Source organism: Aegilops tauschii, chromosome 3 (assembly GCF_002575655.3).
Source record: "Aegilops tauschii subsp. strangulata cultivar AL8/78 chromosome 3, Aet v6.0, whole genome shotgun sequence".
NCBI lineage: Eukaryota > Viridiplantae > Streptophyta > Magnoliopsida > Poales > Poaceae > Aegilops > Aegilops tauschii.
In genome coordinates this window covers 443,953,133-443,978,006 of record NC_053037.3, presented here as the reverse complement: position 1 = coordinate 443,978,006, position 24,874 = coordinate 443,953,133, and the positions used below count along the sequence as shown (strand labels likewise).

Below are 24,874 nucleotides of genomic sequence, written 5' to 3'. Positions count from 1 at the left end.
TAGGTCAAATGGATCGTTTATGAGCTAAATTAGTTGAAATGGATCGTTTATGAGATAACCTAGGTAAGATGGGTCATTTTGGAGTTAACCTAGGTGAAATGGGCCATTTTAAAGCTAACGTAGGTAAAATGGATCATTTAGGAGCTAATCTAGGTAAAATGGGTCATTTTTGAGCTAACTTGGATGAACTGCATCATTTATAAGCTAACCTAGGTAAAATGGGTCATTTTGGAGGAAAATAAGCTAACTCTAGGTCATTATGGTAAGCATATTGGAGGAAATAAAGCTAAGTCTAGGTCTTTATGCATTTGTTAAGCAAAACACTAGAGAAACTTACCGTGATCAGGGAGGTGTAGGAGCGGGGTGGCTAGTGCCGCTACCTGGAGAAGGATCGTGCAATGCGTTTCTGGAGTTAAGCTGCACCAAAGATCATTTCCAATGTCTCGTTAGCATTACGACACACAAATGTTAAGACTACCAAGTAATGTCCATTCAAACTAAACTCACCGTGCTCCCAGGAGCAATCACTGGCATCGGCGGAGCGGGCTGACCGGACTTCTCGCACACAGACTGCACATTTGGTTTTCAGAACAGAGTCATACTAGTTAGTAATGAGACTCAAATGTTAAGACTAGCAAGTAATCTGCAGAAGAAACTTACCACAAGGAGCTCGTACATGGCCCTTGCCTGCATGTCATTCCGTGCCCTCTCCTCCTCCATCATCTTTCTCGTCCTCTCCTCCATCTCCCGCTGCCTCTCCGCCGCCTCCGCCAGAAGTTTCTCCGTTCTATCTCTCTCAGTCTGTATAGCAGCCTGCAACACCACTCACATGACCATTTGTAATCATTGATGGAAGCGCACACAATGTAATGGAGAAAGATAACTGAGTACGTATCACTAACCTTGATGGCGAGTTGCACTGGCCGTTCACGAGGCCTTATCTCAGGAGCGGAGCTCGACTGGCGCGCCTTGATCTTCGGGAGAGTGCTAGGACAACGGATAAGTCCATCTCCAATGGCTATGGAGCCATGGGACCTCCCGCCACCAGATATCATCACCAGCTCTGGATCAATGGGACCCTGGCTCGGGTTAAAGTCCTCCCCTTTCCTCGCCTTCCCCTCATCTCTATATCTCACGAGCTTGTTGTGGGAGGAGATGTTGGTGAAGTTGTTTGCATCATCGAGGTCAGACTGAGAGAAAGCCTTGACTTTCTTGAAAGAGCCAGTGTGGGCCATGGCATACAGGTCGTACACCTCTGGCACCTTATCCGCCTTATTGTGGCGTGCCTGAAAGAGAGAAACAATGAAAATTAGTAATTAAAGGGCTCAAGCTAGCATGATGAATGAATTGCATGAATCATGAAGCAAACCACATACCCAGTTGCGCCCGAACTGATATAAGTTGGAGCTGCCTTGATGGTGTGGCACACCTTCCATTTGGGCACGTTTGTCCTTGGCCTGGTTGTGGAGGGCTAGCCATTCTTGTGAGCACCACTCATCGACCAACACCTCCCAACAATCCATCCGATCCGCACACCATCTCGGAGGCGCCTATAAGTTAGCAAATAGAAACTTGAGCGCTACGGCTAAGAATTACTAAATGAAGGAACTTAAGTAGAAGGCCTTAAGAATTACCTTCATGTACTGCTCCTTACTCAGGAACTTATCGCGGCACGCCGGCTTGGTCTTCTTGATACCACGCAAGGCGTAGTAGTCTCGAACAGCCTGCACCCGAGCCTCGTGCCATAAGTTCTGGAGTAGGCGCTTGCAGACGTTCTGGATAACATTTGCGCTGTCCTCCTCGTATCCCTCCTCACACCTGTAGAATGTCTGCAATCAAATGAGACAATATTGATTAGTACAATTAATAACTAGCTAGTTGAAGATTTTGAAATGTGTAAAGGAGAAATTACCCAGAACGTCCTGATCACCATGTCAGCCCTCGTGTCGCACACGACACCGTCGATAATGACATCCGGCAGGGCCGGGGCAGCCACGTAGTGGTCCCAGCTCAACCCAAGCTCTGGAAGCCGACCCTCACCAGGCAACGTGACAAACCCCGGGAAGTTTTGCCGGCAAAGAACTCCAAGGACGGAGTTGGGCCGGTGGACACTATGATGGTGGTCCCAACCCCTGCAGCATGACAAGGCCAACGCATTAGTTATTTCAAGAAACGTGAATGCAGAAGGTACAAAAATATTAAATGCACTTACGTACCTCTCCCCATCAGGGAAGATCAACCACCTCTGCTCGCGGGTCGCCGGCACGGACGGGAGCCGTGTAGCACCACGCTGGTAGACGGTGCCACCCTCCTCCTCAAGATCAGTCGACTCCCCGCCATCATCAGCATGGCCACTCGGCTCCTCGGGCTGATCCGGCCAGGTACCTCATCCGGACGTGTGCTCCTCCGGGGTCTCGTGGGCCGAACTCTCATGGGCCGAAGGCCAGTCGACCCGAGGCTCGTGGGCCCAAGACCCGTGGACCGGAGGCTCGTGGACCGGAGTCCGTGGAGCCTCCTCCTCGGACGAGTCCACCCTAGCAGTCACGTGCTCGGGTGAAACAGCTGGGGGTGGCGGCGAGGAAGGTGCCCTAGCAGTCACCCTACCTCCTCTCCCGCGACCACGTGCCCCACCTCCTCTCTTCCTACCTCGTCCCCTGCTGGGCACCGCGGTCGACGAAGAAGGGCCCGGCGGTGTGGACATACTGTCCAGCAACGCTCGGCGGAGAGGTACGTCTGGAATCGAAGACCTCAGACCACGCACCGACGAAGAAGGGGCCTTGGCGCGCTCCCGACCAGCGCCCACCATCTTTCAACACCTGCCATGACAAACAGTAAACGAAATTAGTACAACATAAAAAAAGACCGACATGAATAATAATATGTGTATCACTTAAGTGTATCATCATCAAGTACAACATTAAAAAATTTAATACCTGACACTACTAATAATCTCGATCAGTATCATCAATAAATGCATAATCATCATCATCACTATAATCAATGACAGGCTCATAGGGTTCAGTGGCATCAACATGTGCAAGGCCACCTTGACGTAATCGGTCAAGCAATGACAGGTCATCCGCAGCAGTAACCTCTTCTTGTTCCGGCTCTTCTTGTTCCTCCTCTGGGGTGATGTCAGATTCACTGTCGCTGTCTACTTCAATGTTTTGGGGTGAAGTATAGCGGTTCTTGAAACGCTTTTTGGAAAGACGTGTCTCTTGGAAGAATTCTCCTTCATATGTGTCTGGGTTAATGTGAGGTTCATAATCCTCTTCCTTTGGGGGAGATAGTCTAGCACGTGGCGGCACTTCATAAACGACATCCCAACCTTTTAGATTTGGATTAGTTTGGCAGGCCCACGGTAGATAGAATACTTGGGTCGCCTGTTGAGCCGTAATATAGACATCAGGAACATCTAAATGGGTGCTTTGGTTGATTTCAACTAGCCCTATATGTTCATGAGTCCTTCTAGTCTCCTTCGGCTGAAACCAATAACATTTGAAGACTACGACATTCGGTGGGTTTTCACCATAGAATAGAAGTTCATAAATTGCTTCAAATCTCCCATAATACTCGGTACCTCCTTCGCCGATAGCAGATACACAACAATTTGTAGACTTTCCGTCGGCCATAGATAGCTCTTTGCCATAGGTACGAAAGCGATACCCGTTGATGTCGTATTTGTCAAATGAACGGACCTTATAGTCAAAACCATTAGCCACTTGTCTCAATTCGGCGTCCATAGACTCTGAATTAGCCTACAAGTTTAATATGAAAGGATTGTTGCATTACGCACAAATTAGCGAATGAAACCGGGATAGCCGCCTACAAATTAGCCTACAAGTCTAATAGAAATTACCGTTTGTTTGAACCAAGAGATGAAACCGGGATAGCCGCCTCCTTGCTTTGCGAGAAGCTCATACTCTTCGACAGAATCCTTTTGGATCACCGCTCCATACGAGAATAAGGCGACGTATCGACTGTATGAAATATCCAGGAATAAGAGCAGTTCAAAGGAAATAGAAGTTGCGAAACTATGTACCGAGAACTTACTCGATGTACGGCCGCACTTCTATCAGGTTGTTGAAGATATACAACGAAATGGTCCGCCATTGTTCGTTATCCAAAGATACTGGATTTGAAACACTGGCTGGTGCGAGATTCCCTTTGAAAAGGCTGAGGTTGGATCCACCCTTTTTAGGGTCGTCAGCATTGTACCGAGGCTTCGGATTATGCAAATGACGATTTTTGGCTTCGTAGTGTGCTGTCACGAAGTTTGCCGCCTCCTCAGTGATGAATGCCTCAGCCATCGATGCTTCAATTCTACGTTTATTTTTACATTTTTGTCGAAGCGTCTTCTGCATCCTCTCAGTTGGGTAGCACCAACGATTTTGCACGGGCCCCCCCAATCTTGCCTCGGTCGGTAGATGCAAAATCAAATGTTGCATTGGATTAAAGAAGCCCGGTGGAAAGATCTTCTCTAACTTGCAGATCAACTCCGGCGCCAACTCTTCCATTTCTTCTAGCACGCCAGGCGATAGTTCTTTCGCACTAAGAACACGGAAGAAATAGCTGAGTTCTGCCAGTACTAGCCATTCATCCTCAGGGATGAAGCCACGCAACATCACCGGCATTACCCGCTCAATCCATATGTGCCAATCATGACTCTTGAGACCAAATATCTTCAATTTATCAAGACTGGCTCCCCTCTGTAGATTCGCTGCATACCCATCGGGGAACATCAACTGCATTTTCACCCACAAGATAATTTCCCTCATAGCTGGCCTTCCAAGATTGAACCATGCCTTTGGCTTCGTCCAGTTCTGCTTTCCTTTTGGTTCTTTCATGTTTTGTAACGGCCTATCACATAGCGCCTCCAGATCGACTCTAGCCTTAGTATTATCCTTTGACTTCCCATCTATGCCGAACAATGTACCAAAAAGTGCCTCGGCGATATTCTTCTCAGTGTGCATCACGTCGATGTTGTGTGGGCAAAGGAGGTCTTTGAAGTAAGGCAGATCCCATAAGCATGTTTTGTGAGTCCAGGCGTGCTTAGAATTATACCCCTTGAAGTACCCTGGACGCTCTGGATCTGGCTCGAGAGCGTTTAACTGATCCAGGGTCTGTTGGCCTGTCAATGCATGTGGTGCAGAGTTTTTGACAACTCTACCTCTGATGAAGTTCTTCTTGTCTTTCCTGAACTTATGGCGAGGATTCAGGAACTGTCTATGCATGTCGAAGCAAGAAAACTTGCGACCGGCCTGAAGCCAACGAAACTCAAGAGCTCCCTTGCATGTGGGGCACGGGAACCTTCCATGCACACACCAGCCAACGAATAGCGCATACGCCGGCAAGTCATGCGTCGAGTACATGTACCAGACACGCATTATGAAGTTCCGTTTGCTATAGGCATCGTATGTCTTGAACCCATTATCCCAGGCTTCTTGCAATTCGTCCTTAAGCGGTTGCATGTACACATTCATATTTTTCCCCGGATAGTTGGGCCCTGGAATTATCAACGTCAGGAAAATGTTCTTTCTTTGCATAATCTGTCCGGGGGGGAGATTGAGTGGAAAGACAAATACGGGCGAACAACTGTATTGGGCTGCCGTCATACCAAACACACTGAACCCATCCATGCTGATGCCGACTCGAGGATGCCTCGGATCTGCCGCTTTGTCACCATGTAATTCATCAAACTTTTTCCACGCAACACCATCCGATGTGTGTACAATCATCAGATTCCCATCTGCATCTAGTTCGGTTCTTTTGCCCGTTTTGTGCCATGTCATCTGTCTGGCCGTCTCTTCGACCATGAAAAGACGTTGAAGTCTTGGTACAATTGGCATATACCGAAGAACACTAACGGGGATTTTGGTCTGTGTCTTCTCACCCATACCGTTGTCTACCACAACATACCTGGAAGACTTGCAAATGGGACAATAGTTCAAGTCCGCATAGTCAAGCCTAAACAAGACACATCCTTTCTCACAGGCTTGTATTTTATCATAGGGCATCTTCAGTGCACGGAGGATTTTGTCCGACTGGTACAGGTTTGCAGGCATTACATGGCCTTTGGGTAGAAAGCGTCCAAATACTGTCATCATTGCATCGTACCATTCTCTGCCCAAGTTGAACTGAGCCTTCAGAGCCATTACTTGTGAGATGGCATCCAACTGACAAAGCTCAGTGTGCTCATGGAGCGGACGTTTTGAAGACTCCAACATTTCATTGAAGGCCTTTGCAGATTCCTCCATCTCCTCGTCCGAATCCCGAGCATCATCAAAGTCTTGCACCATGTTTTCCATCCCGGTACCATGCTCGTCGGTGCGACGACGATCCACCTCAGCTCGGTCACGTTGGGCAAACTCACCATGAAATGTCCACACCGTATAATCGGGCGTAAAACCACTCTTCTGCAGGTGTTTGCCCATTTCAGCCTCTGTCCTCTTTTCCCAATTGCCGCACCGTAAACAGGGGCACCAGGTTTTCCTCTGGCCATTTGCAAATGCGGCTCGCACAAACCCCTTGGTTTTTGTGAACCATTCAGTGCTCCATTTGTTCTGACCAGTGTGACCGGTGTACATCCACGCACGATCACTCATCTTGACTTTCAGAGCTACTAGACACACAACAAATATATATATATATATATATATATATATAATTCACCATGTATGTATTCATCAGTTGATCTACTTTGTCAATTTTATTACGTCCATGCAACCTACACTCTAATAGGTAATGATAGGTCCTAATCCCACCCGAGTATGTTTAGATTGGGTTCATTTTCCCATGCTATGCCCCGGATCCTACGCAAAATTTCGGCAGCACCTCCCCGCTGTTCTCCTGATACACGTCTCTGCAATAAACAGAGAGGATGTGTACCCGGAGAACAACAGGGGAGGCACTGACGAAATTTATGCGTCGGATCCGGAGCAAAGAATATGGGAAAACGAACCCAATCTAAACATACTCGGGCTGTCCATGGATAGTGTTGGACAATTCGAAAGAATCAAGGTTATAAATATGCAAATGCATGCATATTTATAACTATGACGCTTTCGAATGGGAGACACATATTGGTTACGCATACTGATGATTCAAGACACATATATATCTAGCTATGAAGTTTCATCGGAATAGATCAAATAATTAATGGGGGAGGAGGACATGTCATTTGTGCTCACCCACGAACGAAGGGGCAGAGCTCGTCAAACGCACGGCGAGGTCGTCGAACACCAAACCTCGCAGCGATGAAACAACTGCACATTTAAAACTACCCGATCAACACAATTATATATGATGTTTTTCATAACAAAATCGAAAGATATATGACCTAACTAATAATTCACAAATATATGACCCCGTCGGCTTCTGGAAGGCCAAAGAACACCTTTTCGGGAGGTGTCGGGGGTCGGGGTGTCGTGTCGGTCTCGGGGTGCCGTGTCGGGGTCGGGGTCTCGCGGTCGGGGTGTCGGGTCGGGGTCGGGGTGCCGTGTTGGTGTCGGGGTCGGGGTGTCGGGTCAAGCTCGGGGTCGGGGTGTCGGGGTCGGGGTCGGGGTCGGGGTCTCGGGGTCGGGGTCGGGGTCGGGGTCTCGGGGTCGGGGTGTCGGGGGTGTCGTGTCGGGGGTCGGGGTGTCGTGTCGGTGTCGGGGTGCCGTGTCGGTGTCGGGGTGCCGTGTCGGGGTCGGGGTGCTGTTTCGGGGTCGGGGGGTCGGGCTGTCGTGTCGGGGTCAGGGGGTTAGGGGGTCGGGGGGTCGGGGTGTCGTGTCGGGGTCAGGGGTTAGGGGGTCGGGTGTCGGGGTGGAGTCGGGGTCGGGTGTCGGGGTGTGGTGTCGGGGTTGGGGGGTCAGGGGGTCAGGGGGTCTTCTCATTCTTCTACTACTTCTACTTCTTCTCATTCTTCTACTTCTTCTCATCCCCCGTCTTCTTCTTCTTCTTCTTTCTCCTCCTCCTCCTCCTCCTCCTCCTCCTCCTCCTCTTCTTCTTCTTCTTCTTCTTCTTGTTCTTCTTCTTTCTCCTCCCCCTCCTCCTCCTCCTCCTCTTCTTCTCCTCCTCCTCCTCCTCCTCCTCCTCCTCCTCTTCTTCTCCTCCTCCTCCTCCTCCTCCTCTTCTTCTTCTTCTTCTTCTTCTTCTTCTTCTTCTTCTTCTTCTTCTTCTTCTTCTTCTTCTTCTTCTTCTTCTTCTTCTTCTTCTTCTTCTTCTTCTTCTTCTTCTTTCTCCTCCTCCTCCTCCTCCTCCTCCTCCTCCTCCTCCTCCTCCTCTTCTTCTTCTTCTTCTTCTTCTTCTTCTTCTTCTTCTTCTTCTTCTTCTTCTTCTTCTTCTTTCTCCTCCTCCTCCTCCTCCTCTTCTTCTTCTTCTTCTTCTTCTTCTTCTTCTTCTTCTTCCCCCTTCTACTTAACCTAAACTAAAAACCTAAACTAATTAAAACTAAACTATTTAAACTAATTAAACTAAATAACCTAAACTAATTAATTCTAAACTGAAAAAACATAAACTAAAAAACCTTATCTAAACAGAAAAAAACAAAAAAATAGAAAAAAAATGGGAGGGGCTCACTGTGGGGGGCGCTGACGGGTCGGGGAGGGGCCGGCGACGGGGGGCCGGGGCGGCGGGGGCCCGGCCGGCGGGGGGCCCGGCCGGCGGGGGGCCGGGGCGGGGCGGTGGAGGAGGCGGGGCGGCGGGGGGGCCGGGCCGCGGGGGGCCGGGGCGGGGCGGTGGAGGAGGCGGCGGGGGCCGGGGCGGCGGTGGGCCGGGTCGGCGATGGGGCGCGGGGCGGCGGGGGGCCGGGGCGGGGGGCGACGGGGCGGTGGGGTGGCGGGGAGCCGGGGCGGCGGGCCGACGGGGCGGCGGGGGGCGACGGGGGCGGCGGGCGGCGGCTGTGGCGGCGGGGTCGGAGGAGAAGGGCGCGCGAGGACGAAGTGAGTAACGGGCGGGGGGGGGGGGGGCACTTGCCGTTAGTCAAGTGCCCTCTTTGCCGTCCGCCAGCCTTTGCCGTCCGCCTTTTTGCCTCTTTGCCGTCTGCTAGCGGACGGCAAAGAGGTGGGCCGTTAACATTTTTTCAAATGAGCGGGGGGTGGGGGCCACCACACTCTTTGCCGTCCGCCAGCGGACAGCAAAGATTCTTTGCCGTCAGCTGGCAGACGGCAAAGAGCTGGCAAATGGCAAAGAGCTTCTTTGCCGTCAGCCTTTTCTTTGCCGTCTGCTTATGCGTAGCTGATGGCAAAGAGCTGCTTTGTCGTCAGCTAGCAGACGGCAAAGAGCTGGCAGATGGCAAATTAGCTGATTCCAGTAGTGTATATCTTTAACAGGAATGGGTCTTAAGTTTCTGTCTAAGATGGCAGCCAATAGGTTTCAAGAGGTGATTATGCAGTGTGTTCACAAGAACCAATATGGTTTCATAAAAAGTAGAACAATTCAGGATTGTATTGGGTGGACCTTTGAGTATTTGCACCAGTGTCATCAGTCCAAGAAGCCTATTGTGATTCTAAAGTTGGATTTTGAAAAGGCTTTTGACTCCCTCGAGCATCAGGCCATTGTGCAAATTCTGAGACATAAGGGCTTTAATGAGTAGTGGATCCTTTGGATGAAGCAGCTTCTCTCCACAGGTACCTCCTCTGTTCTGCTTAATGGTGTCCCTGGTAGGAAGTTCAGGTGCAAAAAGGGTGTCAGACAGGGTGATCCAGTCTCTCCTCTCTTGTTTGTCCTAGCTGCTGATCTTCTGCAGACTGTAATTAATGACATGTTCAGAAGGGGCATTCTCCAGTTACCTATTCCTTGCCATGATCAGGATTACCCTGTAGTTCAGTATGCGGATGATACCCTTATTATCTTGCCTGCTGACAAGGATCAGCTTTTAGCTCTAAAGGATATGCTCAAGATCTTCTCTGAGTCCACTGGTCTGGATGTGAACTATCATAAATCCTTTATTATTCCCATCAATGTGGACACTGCTGTCATGGATGAATTAGATTCTGCTTTTGGATGCCAGATTGGGAAAATGCCTTTTACCTACCTTGGGTTGCCAGTGGGAACTACAAGGCCTAAAATGCTGGATTTTATGCCCCTGGTTGATTGCATGGAGAGGAGAATGACAGCTAGTTCATCTTTTCTGAATCAGGGGGAAAGGCTGCAGTTCCTTAATTCTGCTTTGTCATCTATGCCCATCTTCTTCTTGTGCAGTTTGGCTGTCCTAGCTGGAATCCTTAAACAATTGGAAAGAATCCAGAGGCAATGTCTCTGGAGGAGGAATAGGGGTTAGCCTGCACCCTCCCTAGCTGCTTGGGACCTTATTTGCAGGCCAAAAAACAGGGGAGGTCTTGGCATCCTCAACCTTGGTTCCCAAAATGTTGCACTTTTGATCAAACATGCCAATAATTTCCTTAATAGAAAGGATCTTCCTTGGGTTTCTTTAATTTGGGATACTTACTACCATAATAGGGTCCGTCAGGGAACTTCTGATTGTGGATCATTCTGGTGGAAGGATATTTGCAAGGTCATGCATCATTTTAGGGAGTGTGCTTGGGTTCAGATTTATGCAGGGAACACTGCCCTCATGTGGTCAGATAACTTGCAGTTTGATGGTCAGGTGTCTAGCCTTCAGCTCAGATTTCCCAGGCTTTACTCTTATGTCAAGGACCCCTGGGTTACTGCTATGGAATTCTTGGGCTCCCAGGACATTTTCCAGCATTTCCACCTTCCTTTGTCCAGCCAGGCTTTTGATGAACTGGCTATTCTTCAGTCTATGTTGGGTGGCCTCATTAGAGCACCTGGGTCCAAGGATATTTGGTTTTGGAAGGGAACTGCCAAGGGATACTCACCAAAGCTGTTTTACACACATACTTTTGTCTCTGCATCTTTCAACCCTTTGACAGCTTGGATCTGGAAGTCCTCTTGTACAATGAAAATCAAAGTTTTTGCTTGGATGCTTATTATGGACAGGTTGAACACCAAGGACATGGTGGAGAGGAGGCATTGGCACTTGGAGGATGGAGTGAGCTGTGTCCTGTGCCCTTTGCAGACTAGGGAGACAAGAGACCATTTGTTTTTCAATTGCAACTTTAGTGTCAGAATTTGGAACTATCTGCAAATTGATTGGTCTTCTGGTGTCTCCATGGCTCATTTGGTCCTTAATGCTAGAAGGAGTTTTAGGAAGCCCTTCTTCACTGAAGTGGTGTTCATTGCTTGCTGGAATATCTGGATCATCAGGAATGCTAAGGTCTTCAGGCATGAGAGGGCTAGATTTAATAAGTAGAGGTCTGCTTTTATACATGACATCAGCTTAATGCAATATAGAGTGAAAGCTGCCTACAAAGATGATCTTCTACGCTGGATTTCATTCCTGCCACCTTGAGGACTTTTATATGTACCTTCTACCCTGTTTTTCTACTTCTTCCCCTAGATTCTTTGATTATCTCTTGTAATCTCCCATTGTTTTATACCTGTACTGTATATATTTTCTCAATAAAGTTTTGATATGCTGTGGGGGTTTCCCCTACAGTTACCAGTCAAAAAAAAAAGAATTTGTACTGGCTATAGAATGGTAATTGAGTTTAGAAAATTAAATAAAGAAACTAGAAATGATCATTACCCTTTGCCTTTTATCGATTAAATGTTGGAAAGATTATCTAAGCACACACACTTTTGTTTTCTGGATGGATATTCTGGTCTTTCTGAAATACCTGTTTCACAACCTGAACAAGAGAAAACCACATTTACTTGCCCTTTTGGAACTTATGCTTATAGACGTATGCCTTTTGGTTTATGCAATGCACCTGCTACCTTTCAAAGATGTATGACTGCTATATTCTATGAATTTTGTGAAAAGATTGTTGAGGTTTTCATGGATGATTTTTCTATTTATGGAACTTCTTTTGATGATTATTTGAGCAACCTTGATCGAGTTTTGCAGAGATGTGAGCAAACTAATCTTGTCTTGAATTGGGAGAAGTGCCACTTTATGGTTAATGAAGGTATTGTCTTGGGGCATAAAATTTTTGAACGAGGTATTGAGGTGGATAAAGCTAAAGTTGATGCAATTGAGAAAATGCCATGTCCTACAGATATTAAAGTTATTCGTAGTTTCCTCGGTCATGCTGGTTTTTGTAAGAGATTTATTAAAGCCTTCTCTAAAATTTCTAGGCCTCTTACAAATCTTTTACAAAAGGATGTTCCATTTGTTTTTGATGATGATTGTAACGCTCCGAGACCGACGCTCCAGACGCCTGCCATGTTTTGCGTGACCGTCGTGTGTTTTATTGTTTGTTGCATTCATCATCGCATCATCCACATTGCATCGGCACTCGTTGTCGTCATTGTTTTTAAAACTTGCATTCGTTCGTAGTTGCCGCGTTCCCCCTTTGTCTTCGTTGACCGTTCCGAGACCAACCGTGTTTTCGGTTCCCTCTTGTCAAACCAACTAACCTCTCTCGTCAGCCCGCGATCCTCTCCCGCGCGTCCGAAAGTTGTCCCGTACCCGACCCGGTTTGTTGTTACCGTTGGATTCGGATCATCCCCAAACATCTATAAAACATCACCGTTTTCTTCATTGGACTTCCTAAACTATATTTTCTCAGCCGTCCGATTTTAATCAGATGATCCAAAATACCCCTTTCTTTCCCTATATAAAGACCCCAAATCTAAATATGGACAAACCCTAACTTCTAGGGAGATGTCCCATCCATCCTCCTGCCCGCCGCCACTCTCTACCAAATCCCCCTCGGGATCCATCGAGCCAACCAGTCACCACCGATCCTCTTCCTTGGATCCATCTCCTCCCGATCCACCAACCACAGCCAGCCAGCCTCCTCTCCTCCTAGTTTTCCCCTCCCCTGCTCGTTCGTCCCCGAGTAGCGCCTCCATCGTCGCCGCCCAAGTCCACCGAGGCTCCAGCCAGCTGCCCGAGCTCCTCCCGTTTGCTCCTGCCTTCACGGCGCCGTCGCCTGCAGCGAACCCAGCCTCCTCTGCCTCGTCCCCACGCGCCTGTAGTCCGTCTGTGTCGAGACGCCCGAGTTCCTCGCCTGCTATCCGCCGGAATGAGCAGGAGCTCGTCCATGGCGCCTCCTTCTGCTTCCCCTGCCGCAGGGCTACATCGCCCCTGCTCGTCTTCGTCTCGCGCTCCATCGTCGCCCCACTCGTCCAAGCCTCCTCTGTTCACCGCTGTGGACGCCGCCATCCGAGCTCCTCAAGCCAACGCCGTCCAGGGTCCCGACGACCTCGCCGTCCTGGCCTCCTCCGCCGCGCCGGCGAGCGCGACGCCGGAGCACCACAGGTCGCCGTGTCTCCTCCTCCCGTCCTTCTCCTGCTCGCCTTCCCTCTGCCTCTCATGCCTCTCATTTTCTCTCTGACTAGGAGCACCAACTGCCGGCACCATCGCCGGAGATGGGCTCCCGACGCCTAGGTCCGCTCGGATCCGCTGCATCCGCGCCATCCCGGTCGCCAAGTTCGCCACCACCGCTCCCCAAGCTCCTCCAGGCCGCCGTGCAAGTCCGGCCGCCTCCTCCTCTGCTTTTGCTTCAAGCAGGAGGTCGACACCCCGCTTCGAGCCACGACCGCGCGTCGCCTGCGTGCGTTGACCGCGCCCAGGCCTAGCGCCCGCTTCGGCCTGCCTCCTCCACCGATCTGGGCCATGGCCCGTGGTGAGAAACCCCCAGCCACTGTGCACTGTTGGGCTAGCAGATTCGGCCCGTATATGTTTTTTCCTAGTTCTGCGAATTGCCTAACTATCCAGAGACTGCCAGGTTTACAGAAAACCCCTTGCACTTCATGCATTTAATGTCTCACAAACCATGCATCGGATTATAATGATCTATACATGTAAAATGCTTAGAATTTTATCTAGTTTCATAATATGTCACTTTCATCCATGTTTAAAATGTTTAAATGTGCTGTTTGATTTAATTTGCTTAAATGCCATGCTAAAATGATTTATTTCATAACTATTTAACCGTAACTCGGATTTTAATAAATTATATATGTAAATGGGGTAGAAAAATGCATAGATTAACTTGGTGCATTTTATTTTGCTGTTTAACAACATTAAAATTGTGTTTATGGCAGAACAGTAGCAAATCTAAAATATGCATATGGGGATTTTCCGGAATTGTTGTTTGTTGTTCCGGCCTCATTTAAATTTGCCTAGATAGGTAGTTTTCATATGCCTCACCTCTTGCCATGTTAATCAACATTTAATATTGTTGGGTACATAAACAAGAGCGAACTAAATAATTTGAATGTGGTGTTTCGTCAATATGCAACTCGTTGCATATTGAGCTCCATTTAATTTGTAGTATTGTTTATGCACTTTGCCATGCCATGCCTCATTAAACCGGACATGCATCATACTTGGTTGTGCATCGTGCCATGTGTATGTGATGGTTGTTTACTATGTTGTTTGCTTCTTTACGGTTTGCTTCTCTCGTTAGCTTCAGTTTTGTTCCGGAGTTGTGAGGATTCGTTCGACTACATCCGTTTGTCTTCTTCATGGACTCGTTCTTCTTCCTAGCGGGATTTCAGGCAAGATGACCATACCCTCGAAATCACTTCTATCTTTGCTTGCTAGTTGTTCGCTCTATTGCTTTGCCGCGCTACCTACCACTTGCTTATCAAGCATCCCAAATTGCCATGAACCTCTAACCTTTGTCACCCTTCCTAGCAAACCGTTGTTTGGCTATGTTACCGCTTTTCCTCAGCCCCTCTTATAGCGTTGCTAGTTGTAGGTGAAGTTGAAGATTGCTCCATGTTGGAACATGATTATGTTGGGATATCACAATATCTCTTATTTAATTAATGCATCTATATACTTGGTAAAGGGTGGAAGGCTCGGCCTTATGCCTGGTGTTTTGTTCCACTCTTGCCGCCCTAGTTTCCGTCATACCGGTGTTATGTTCCTTGATTTTGCGTTCCTTACGCGGTTGGGTGATTTATGGGACCCCCTTGACAGTTCGCTTTGAATAAAACTCCTCCAGCAAGGCCCAACCTTGGTTTTACCATTTTCTACCACCTATCCCCTTTTCCCTTGGGTTCTGCAGACTCAAGGGTCATCTTTATTTTAGACCCCCCCCAGGCCAGTGCTCCTTCGAGTGTTGGTCCGAACCGAGCTGCCTGCGGGGCCACCTTGGGGAAACTTGAGGGCTGGTTTTACTCGTAGCTAGTCTCATCCGGTGTTGCCCTGAGAACGAGATATGTGCAGCTCCTATCGGGATTTGTCGGCACATCGGGCGGCTTTGCTGGTCTTGTTTTACCATTGTCGAAATGTCTTGTAAACCGGGATTCTGAGACTGATCGGGTCTTCCCGGGAGAAGGAATATCCTTCGTTGACCGTGAGAGCTTATAATGGGCTAAGTTGGGACACCCCTGCAGGGTATAAACTTTCGAGAGCCGTGCCCGCGGTTATGTGGCAGATGGAAATTTGTTAATGTCCGGTTGTAGAGTACTTGATACTTGACTTAATTAAAACGCATCAACCGCGTGTGTAACCGTGATGGTCTCTTTTCGGCGGAGTCCGGGAAGTGAACACGGTTCTTGTGTTATGTTTGACGTAAGTAGGAGTTCAGGATCACTTCTTGATCATTACTAGTTGACGACCGTTCCGTTGTTTCTCTTCTCGCTCTTATTTGCATATGTTAGCCACCATATATGCTAGTGCTTGCTGCAGCTCCACCTCACTACCCTTTCCTTCCTATAAGCTTAAATAGTCTTGATCTCGCGGGTGTGAGATTGCCGAGTCCTCGTGACTCACAGATACTTCCAAACAGTTGCAGGTGCCGATGATACTTGTGCAGGTGACGCAACCGAGCTCAAGTGGGAGCTCGACGAGGACCTTGGTCGTTACTATGTTTCTTTTCATGTTGATCAGTAGTGGTGCCCAGTTGGGATGGTCAGGGATCTAGCAGTTGGGTTATCTTCTTTTCTTTTGGCTTTGACCGTAGTCGATCTATGTGTGTACTCTGATTGATGTATGATTTATTTATGTATTGTGTGAAGTGGCGATTGTAAGCCAACTCTTTATCCCATTCTTGTTCATTACATGGGATTGTGTGAAGATGACCCTTCTTGCGAAAAACCACAATGCGGTTATGCCTCTAAGTCGTGCCTCGACACGTGGGAGATATAGCCGCATCGTGGGCGTTACAATGATTGTGTAGAAGCCTTTGAAACACTTAAGAAAGCCTTAATTGATACACCTATTGTTCAACCACCTGATTGGAACTTGCCTTTTGAAATTATGTGTGATGCTAGTGATTATGCTGTTGGTGGTGTTCTAGGACAAACAGTGGATAAGAAATTAAATGTTATTCATTATGCTAGCAAAACTCTAGACAGTGCCCAAATAAATTATGCTACTACTGAAAAAGAATTTTTAGTAGTTGTGTTTGCTTGTGACAAATTCAGATATTACATTGTTGATTCCAAAGTAATTTTTCAGATTGATCATGATGCTATTAAATATCTTATGGAAAAGAAAGATGCTAAACCTAGACTCATTAGGTGGATTCTCTTGCTACAAGAATTTGACTTACATATTACTGATTGAAAGGGAACCGAGAACCCCGTAGCTGATAACTTGTCTAGGTTGGAAAATATTCTTGATGACCCACTACCTATTGATGATAGCTTTCCTGATGAACAACTAGCTGCAAGAAATGTTTCTCATAACACTCCTTGGTATGCTGACTATGCTAATTATATCGTTGCTAAATATATACCACCTGGTTTCACATACCAGCAAAAGAAAAAATTTCTTCTATGATTTAGGACATTACTTTTGGGATGACCCACATATTTATAAAGAAGGAGTAGATGGTATTATTAGACATTGTGTACCTGAGCATGAACAGGAACAAATTCTACGGAAATGTCACTCCGAAGCCTATGGAGGGCATCATGCGGTAGACAGAACTGCTGACAAGGTATTGCAATCTGGTTTTTATTGGCCTACTCTATTCAAGGATGCCGTAAGTTTGTTTTATCTTGTGACGGATGTCAAATATTTGGTAATATCGGTAAGCGTTAGGAAATGCCTATGAATTATTCACTTGCTATTGAACCATTTGATGTTTGGGGTTTTGATTATATGGGACCGTTTCCTTCCTCTAATGGGTATACACATATTTTGCTTGCTGTTAATTATGTTACTAAGTGGGTAGAAGCTATTCCAACTAGTAGTGCTAATCATAACACCTCCATTAAAATGCTTAAGGAAGTTATTTTCCCGAGGTTTGGAGTCCCTAGATATTTAATGACTAATGGTGGTTCACACTTTATTCATGGTGCTTTTCGTAAAATGCTTGCTAAATATGATGTTAACCATAGAATTGCATCACCCTATCATCGTCAATCTAGTGGTCAAGCTGAACTTAGCAATAGAGAAATAAAATTAATATTACAAAAAACGGTCAATAGGTCCCGAAAGAATTGGTCTAAGAAATTGGATGATGCACTTTGGGCCTATAGGATAACTTATATAAATCCTATGGGTATGTCTCCTTATAAAATGGTTTATGGAAAAGCTTGTCATTTGCCTCTAGAGTAGAACATAAAGCATATTGGGCAATTAAAGAACTAAACTATGATTTCAAACTTGCCGTGAAAAGAGGTTTGATATTAGCTCACTAGATGAATGGGGAACCCATGCTTATGAAAATGCCAAATTATTTAAAGAAAAAGTTAAAAGATGGCATGACAAAAGAATCCAAAAGCGTGAATTCAAAATAGGATAATATGTTCTTTTGTACAACTCTCGTTTTAGATTCTTTGCAGGAAAACTTCTCTCCAAATGGGAAGTCTCATTTTAGGTTCTTTGCAGGAAAACTTCTCTCCAAATGGGAAGGACCATATATTATCGAAGAAGTTTATCATTCTGGAGTTTATCCCGAAGGTGGTCAATGGGCAAAGAATTAAACACTATATCTCAGGTACACCTATTAATGTTGAAATCAATATTATTCAAACCATGACACCGGAGGAACACATAAAAGAAATGTTCTGGAACACTCCACAATCGTGAAAAAAGAGGAGGTACGTGATACGGTAAGTAAACGGACTACAAAAAACCCGCAAAAATATTTTCTGTCAGTTTTGGAATATTACAAAAATTACAAAAATAAGAAATAACCACGAAGGCAACCAAGGAGGGCGCGAGATACCAGGGCGCGCCTGCCTTGCCTGGCACGCCCAGGTGGGTTGTGCCCACCTCGGGAACCTTCTCGACTCCGTTTTCCCCTCGTTTTTCTTGTTTCCCAAGATAAAAAATCTTTACATACCCCCCCTGATGTGTGCTAGAACTACGTCGACATTTCCCCAAAGAGGAAGGAATGATGCAGCACAACAACAGTAGGTATTTCCCTCAGTGATGAGACCAAGGTTATCGAACCAGTAGGAGAACCACCCAACACTATGTGAATGGCACCTGAACACAAATAACAAATACTCGCAACCCAACGCGTCAAAGGGGTTGTCAATCCCTTTCGGGCAACGGCGCCAAAAATTGGCAAACGGACGTGAGAAAGTAGTAATAATTTGATAGATAGATCGCCAAATAAAATAAAGTGCAGCAAGTTATTTTTGTATTTTTGGTTTAACAGATCTGAAAATGAAAGCAAATAAAGATAGATCGCAAAGGCAAATGTAATAAAGAAGAGACCGATGGGCTGTAGATTTCACTAGTGGCTTCTCTCGAGAAAAATAGCAAACGGTGGGTAGACGAATTACTGTTGGGCACTTGATAAAACTTCAAATAATCATGACGATATCCAGGCAATGATCATAATATAGGCATCACGTCCAAGATTAGTAGACTGACTCCTGCTTGCATCTACTACTATTACTCCACACATCGACCGCTATCCAGCATGCATCTAGTGTATTAAGTTCATGGAGAAACGGAGTAATGCACACTACAAAAAGAGACACATCTGTGACATTTTGGGCCGAACGAATTTTTTTTTCTGTCATGCTTATGACACTTCTATGACGATAATTGTGACAAAACCCGGTATCATCATAGATGTGGTGGGATCCTACTTCTATGGCAAAAAATCATGACAGAAAATGGGCTTTTCGTCCTGGGCGGGACGGAGACGCAGCTGCATGACATTCTTTGGGCCGTCCATGATGGAAACAAACATGGTAGAAGCGAGGGCGAGGAAAATATCAGGGAGTTCCCAGTTACGGTGGGTGGTCGGGGCCGAGCGATGCACGGAGGTTTGCGCGTTTCTCTCGTACACGTACGCGCGTTTGTGTGAGGCGTTGCGCTCTAACTGAACCCGAGCAAGGCGTTGGGCTCTAACCGAATCCGCGCGATTTCACTAGCTACGTTACCGAACCTGATCGATCCCTTGCTGTTAACTGAAACCGAGTGATTCCTTTGCTACTTCTGCTAGCTGTAGCCAATCGAACCTGCTGCCTCCTTCCCTTGATGAACATCGAACGTTGTTGGGGGGGGGGGTTGGATGAACAGTTCCCGGTGGGGTTGGTTGAACAGGACCCCGTGTTTGTAGAGGCCGTTGCCGCTGGATGAACAGGACCCCGATCAAGCTGGTTGGGGGTGGATGAACAGGACCCCGTGGAGGGCTGGTTGAACAGTAGCCGGTGGAGGGATGGATGAACAGTAGCCGTGGAGGGGTGGTTGAACAGGACCCCGTGGAGAGGGTTGGTTGAACAGTAGCCTGTGGAGGAGTGGTGGTGGCTGGATGAACAGGAGCCCGTGGATGAAAAGTCGTAGGTGGAGGCTGGAGGAGGTCGACGGTGGAGATGAAGAGTAGCCCGTGGAGTCCCGTTTTGCGGTACGCCACACCCCTCCCGATGAACAGGAGCCCCGTTTCGACTGTAGCGCTCCAACACAAGTCCGTTTCCTCCGTTTTGCGGTACGCCCACACCCCTCCCGTTCAACAGGACCCCGTTTCGACCGTAGGAGGTCCAAGAGAAGTGCATTTCCTCCGTTTTGCGGTACGCCAGACCCCTCCCGATGAACAGGATCCTGTTTCAACCGTGGCCTGTCGAACACAAGGCCGTTTCCTCCTTTTTGCGGTACGCCAGGCCTCGTTTTGATCGGCTATTCCGTCCAAGCCGGTTGGCTCCTGATGAACACGACGCATTCCGACCCAGTCGGTTGCCTCCCGATGAACACGATGCTGTTTCTCTGTTCCGACCCAGCCGGTTCGCTGCCCGATGAACATGACGCCGTTGCTGCCGTCCGTTGCCTCTCCATGTACACAAGCACTGGCAGTCCGTATATATATGCGCAAGTACACGCTCGAGACCCTGCCCATATGTATGTAGGTGGCCATATTTTTTGCCATGTGGCTGTACGCACGTGTACATGACTTAGACAGGACTACGTGAACTGCTATGTCGGGTGCTCTACAACGACACGTGCCGCTACTTACTCGACCATGATACGTCTCCAACGTATCTATAATTTTTGATTGTTCCATACTGTTATATTATCAATCTTGGATGTTTTATAATCATTTTATATCATTTTTTGGTACTAACCTATTGACATAGTGCCAAGTGTCAGTTGCGGTTTTTTGCATGTTTTTTAGACCGCAGGAAATCAATATCAGACGGAGCCCAAATGCAAGGAAACTTCACGGAGATTTTTTATGGACGAGAGACACATAATGGGCCCTGGCTGCGCCTGGGGGTGCCCCGAGGAGAGCACAACCCACCAGGGTGCGCCAGGCCACCTCGGGTGCCCCCCGGGCCGCCTCTATGCTCTATAAGTACCCCAATATTCCCAAAACCCTATGGGAGTCGACGAAATATTTATCCAGCCGCCGCAGAGACCAGAACCACCAGATGCAATCTAGACACCATCTCGGATGGGGTTCACCACCTCCATTGGTGCCTCTCCGATGATGCGTGAGTAGTTCTTTGTAGACCTTCGGGACCATAGTTAGTAGCTTGATGGCTTCCTCACTCTCGCCAAATTCTCAATACAATGGTCTCTTGGAGATCCATATGATGTAACTCTTTTTGCGGTGTGTTTGTTTGGATCTGATGAACTTTGAGTTTATGATCAGTTATATCTTTTTATATCCATGAAAGTTATTTGAGTTCCTTTGATCTCTTATATGCATGATCTCTTATAGCATCGTATTTCTTCTCCAATATTTGGGTTTTGTTTGGCCAACTTGATCTATTTATCTTGCAATGGGAAGAGGTGCTTTGTAGTGGGTTCGATCTTACGGTGCCTGATCCCAGTGACAGAAAGGGAACCGACACGTATGTATCGTTGCTACTAAGGATAAAATGACGGGGTCTATCTCTACATAGATAGATCTTGTCTACATCATGTCATCGTTCTTATTGCATTACTCCATTTCTCCATGAACTTAATACACTAGATGCATGCTGGATAGCGGTCGATGTGTGGAGTAATAGTAGTAGATGCAGGCAGTAGTCGGTCTACTAATCTTGGACGTGATGCCTATGTGATGATCATTGCCTGGATATCGTCATGATTATTTGAAGTTCTATCAATTGCCCAACAGTAATTTGTTTACCCACCGTTCGCTATTTTTCTCGAGAGAAGCCACTAGTGAAACCTACGGCCCCCGGCTCTCTTTCTCATATATTTGCCTTTGCGATCTACTTTTCCTTTGCATTTATTTCCAGATCTATTAAACCAAAAATACAAAAATACCTTGCTGCAATTTATTCTTATTTATTTTATTTGGCGTTTGATCTATCAATCTACTACAATTTATCTCACGTCCGTTTGCCTATCTTGAGGTGCCGTACCCGGATGGGATTGACAACCCCTTTAACACGTCGGGTTGCGAGGATTTGTTATTTGTGTGCAGGGGCTGTTTACGTTGTGTTGCTTGGTTCTCTTACTGGTTTGAGAACCTTGGTTTCATATCATAGGGAAATACCTACCGCTGCTGTGCTGCATCATCCCTTCCTCTTTGGGGAAATACCGACGTAGCTTCAAGCGACATCAGGCCATGGTTCATACTTGTAGAGAGACCAATCGATCAGTATGTACGTACACGTTCGCGACCAGACAGACAACGCTATGTACGCTTTGACCGGGTGGTCCCAGCGGTCAGGGAGGATAAGGATGCACTTCCTTGCGTGTGAAGATATAGCTGCTCTGTCCCAGCTGTCAGCAGGAGGAGTCATTTTCATTTTGTGAGTAATAAGGAGGCACTTCCTTGTGTTCAACGATGTAGCTGGTGGGTCCAGTTGTCAGCCTCACCGCCTAAAGTCCTCTTCCGATAGCTGTCCTCTGTTGACCATGTTGACCACGCCGCACCGAGAGCACCAAGGCTGTGGACGACGGCGAGGCCTAGGAAGGGAACGACGCGGAGGCGGAGAAGACGCGACAGTGGGTGCCCATGCGGAGGGGAGTACGTGGGTTGACTTCTTCGGCTGCGGTGTGTGGCTGCCGTCGCCGGAGAATAATAGGAGGTGTGGGTGAGTATAGAGGGATGGCATGGCCAGTGGTGGCAGCACAGCCAGACACGAGAGGCAGGAGCAGGCGGCACGGCCGGCGCTGGTTTGGGTGGCTAGAGTAAGAAGACCAGAGGTTGAAGAAGCATGACGGCCGTTGGATGGACATCGTACGGTCACTGCAGCTAGAATCGTTTATATTGCCTAAGCTAACAAAGCCCATGGTACGCGTCAACTTAGTAGGCCCACAGGTCAGCCACCGAAACGGTGCGCCCCAGATGTCAGGGGGAGGAATTATTTTTTGGGCAACTGAAGCAAGAATATCCGAGATTGAAGAAGAAGCACGACATCCGTTGGATGGACATCCAATGGCCACTGCTGCTAGAACCGTGTGTGGACTATAATTTGACACAGCCTTGCATACGCGTCAACTTACTTTTTTTAGGGGACGCGTCAACTTTGTAGGCCCACAAGTGTGTGGCAGAGAACATATAGCCCATTTGCGATTTGTAAGAATGTACAACCGATTTTTGAATTCTAATGGAATTACTACATCCCATTTACAGTTTGTTAAAAGTACAACCCATTTTCTAGCTAGGACAACGATTAATAATTTCAACCAACCGCTCAAAACAGAATTCAATAAAATTTCCCACATTTTGATGGGATCCGAAATATTTTTATCCCAAAATTTCTAGCCAGATTAAAAGTAATTTCAAAATAAATTTGTATTACATAAAAATCCAACGAAATATTGCGCACGCAACAATTAATGAAATTCAAATTTTCAAAATCCAAAAATAATATTTTTTTAAAACTAATTACGTGTTTGGTGCATTTTTTATAGTTACTGCCCAGTTTTTATAATTACATCCCATTTATTATTTCTTAAAGCCCATTTTCTTGTTAAGCCCAATGCATCCCTCCTAGGAAAGATTTGCAGCCAAACGGGGCGGAGAATAACAAGTTGACCTTGCGTGGGTATTCCACAAAAAATGTATAACTGTCCTAGGCTAGACGGGCCACAGCCCGCCAAGTTAATACCCTGCTCTCCTCTGAACAACAACAAAAACATCGCTCAAGAAAAACTCAAAAACACAAATACTGCTCGAGCTGCTTGGTCCCAGCTGTCGGCCGCTCCTTGTGCAATTCTCTCGTTTATTGACTACATAGGTTGACAATGGTATGGGACCGTGATGTCCGGAAACCAGGAGGAAGCAAAAAAAAATTATAGTTGTATATAATAAGGAGGCACTTGCGTACGTGCGGCTATGGCCCTGGTGGGTCCCCACTGTCATCCTCTCCAGGTAAAGTCATCTCCTCATTCCTCATGTCCGTTGACCATCTTGACAACGCGAGACGGTGGTGCCACGACGAGCACAACCACTCGAAGGACGACGGAGAGGGCCTCGCGGGCCCTACGGACGGTCTGATACATCGCCCGCAGCTCCTTCTGGAAGCCAGGATCATAGGGCCACATGTCCGCGACGACATTGTTGTTCGCTTGTTCGCCGGTGCTTGTTGAGGAGACGGAGGTTGCAGCACAGGTCCTCCTGTGCTGGTAGCTCTTCCGCCATTAGGGCGTCGAAGTGCGGCCGCACCTGCTCTATGGTGAACACGGCATGAACCGGCTTGGACAGTGGCGCCGGGTCCTGGTCGAAAGCTACGTCTATCGTCTGATTATCGTCACTTAGCTCGGCGAGCTCGCTGGCGAGCCAGCATGTCCGGCTGCTGGACCGACCCGCTGCCAAGCACGAGTCTGACCGCCCTGGCCCACCCAGACCGCCTCCCTCGCCCGCGCGCGCTTTCCGCCCGAAATGGCCAGCGCCGCCCGCGCCACTTACCGGTGCAGGCGATTGCTCCGCGTTCAAACGACACAAGTGCCGTCCGTCCGTCCGTCTGCCGCCCACATAATGATACGCGGTTCCCAAGGCGGCTACTCCGGCGCCACCCGTTCGTCCCTCCACCGCCCACCATTGATATATAAACTGCTGCGCAGGCCATAGCAGCAGTCATTCGCCTCCGTTCCCTTTCTCTTGTCCACACCACTATTGCCCACCATGGCTTCCTCGCGCTCCAGCGCTCTTCGGGATGGGCGGACCACGGACCATAAGGAGATGGTAGCCATTGCTGTCGACTGGCTGGCCGGCAGGCAGCCGGAGGATGACGACGTCCCAATGGAGAACATGGTAGTCGACGATCCAGCGCCAACCCTCTCCTCAACGCCATCCTCGCCGGTGCATTGCAATATGACCATCGGCCAGGCCCGTGCCCAATACATGGACACGGTGAGGCGCAGGCCGGCGCCGCCTACAACCACCATCTCCTCCAGGAGCACCTGCAGGCGGAGGAGTAGATCACCGTGGAGCGGGCAGAGCAGGAGGCGCTGTTCGACTCGTACCGCTCCGCCCGCGAGAGCCGCGTCGAGCACTGGCGGTACCGCATGCGGGTGGCAGAGGCTGTGGCCGCC

General features: G+C 47.9%; 1 protein-coding gene across 1 annotated transcript; it reads left to right on the top strand.

Annotated features, from left to right (window-relative positions):
- The first annotated feature begins 9,589 nt into the window (after positions 1-9,589).
- On the top strand, positions 9,590-11,257 carry LOC141043019 (uncharacterized). Its single transcript, XM_073511935.1, has 2 exons — positions 9,590-10,233; positions 10,444-11,257. The coding sequence occupies exons 1-2, from the start codon at positions 9,590-9,592 to the stop codon at positions 11,255-11,257; spliced, it is 1,458 nt and encodes a 485-aa protein (XP_073368036.1).
- Positions 11,258-24,874: the final 13,617 nt, after the last annotated feature.

Excerpts from the sequence above, each read along its gene's own strand:
- LOC141043019 (XM_073511935.1), top strand. The coding sequence starts at position 9,590 with ATGAAGCAGCTTCTCTCCACAGGTACCTCCTCTGTTCTGCTTAATGGT. Across the intron at positions 10,234-10,443 it reads CAATTGGAAAGAATCCAGAG|GGTCCGTCAGGGAACTTCTG; the intron begins GCAATGTCTCTG and ends CTACCATAATAG.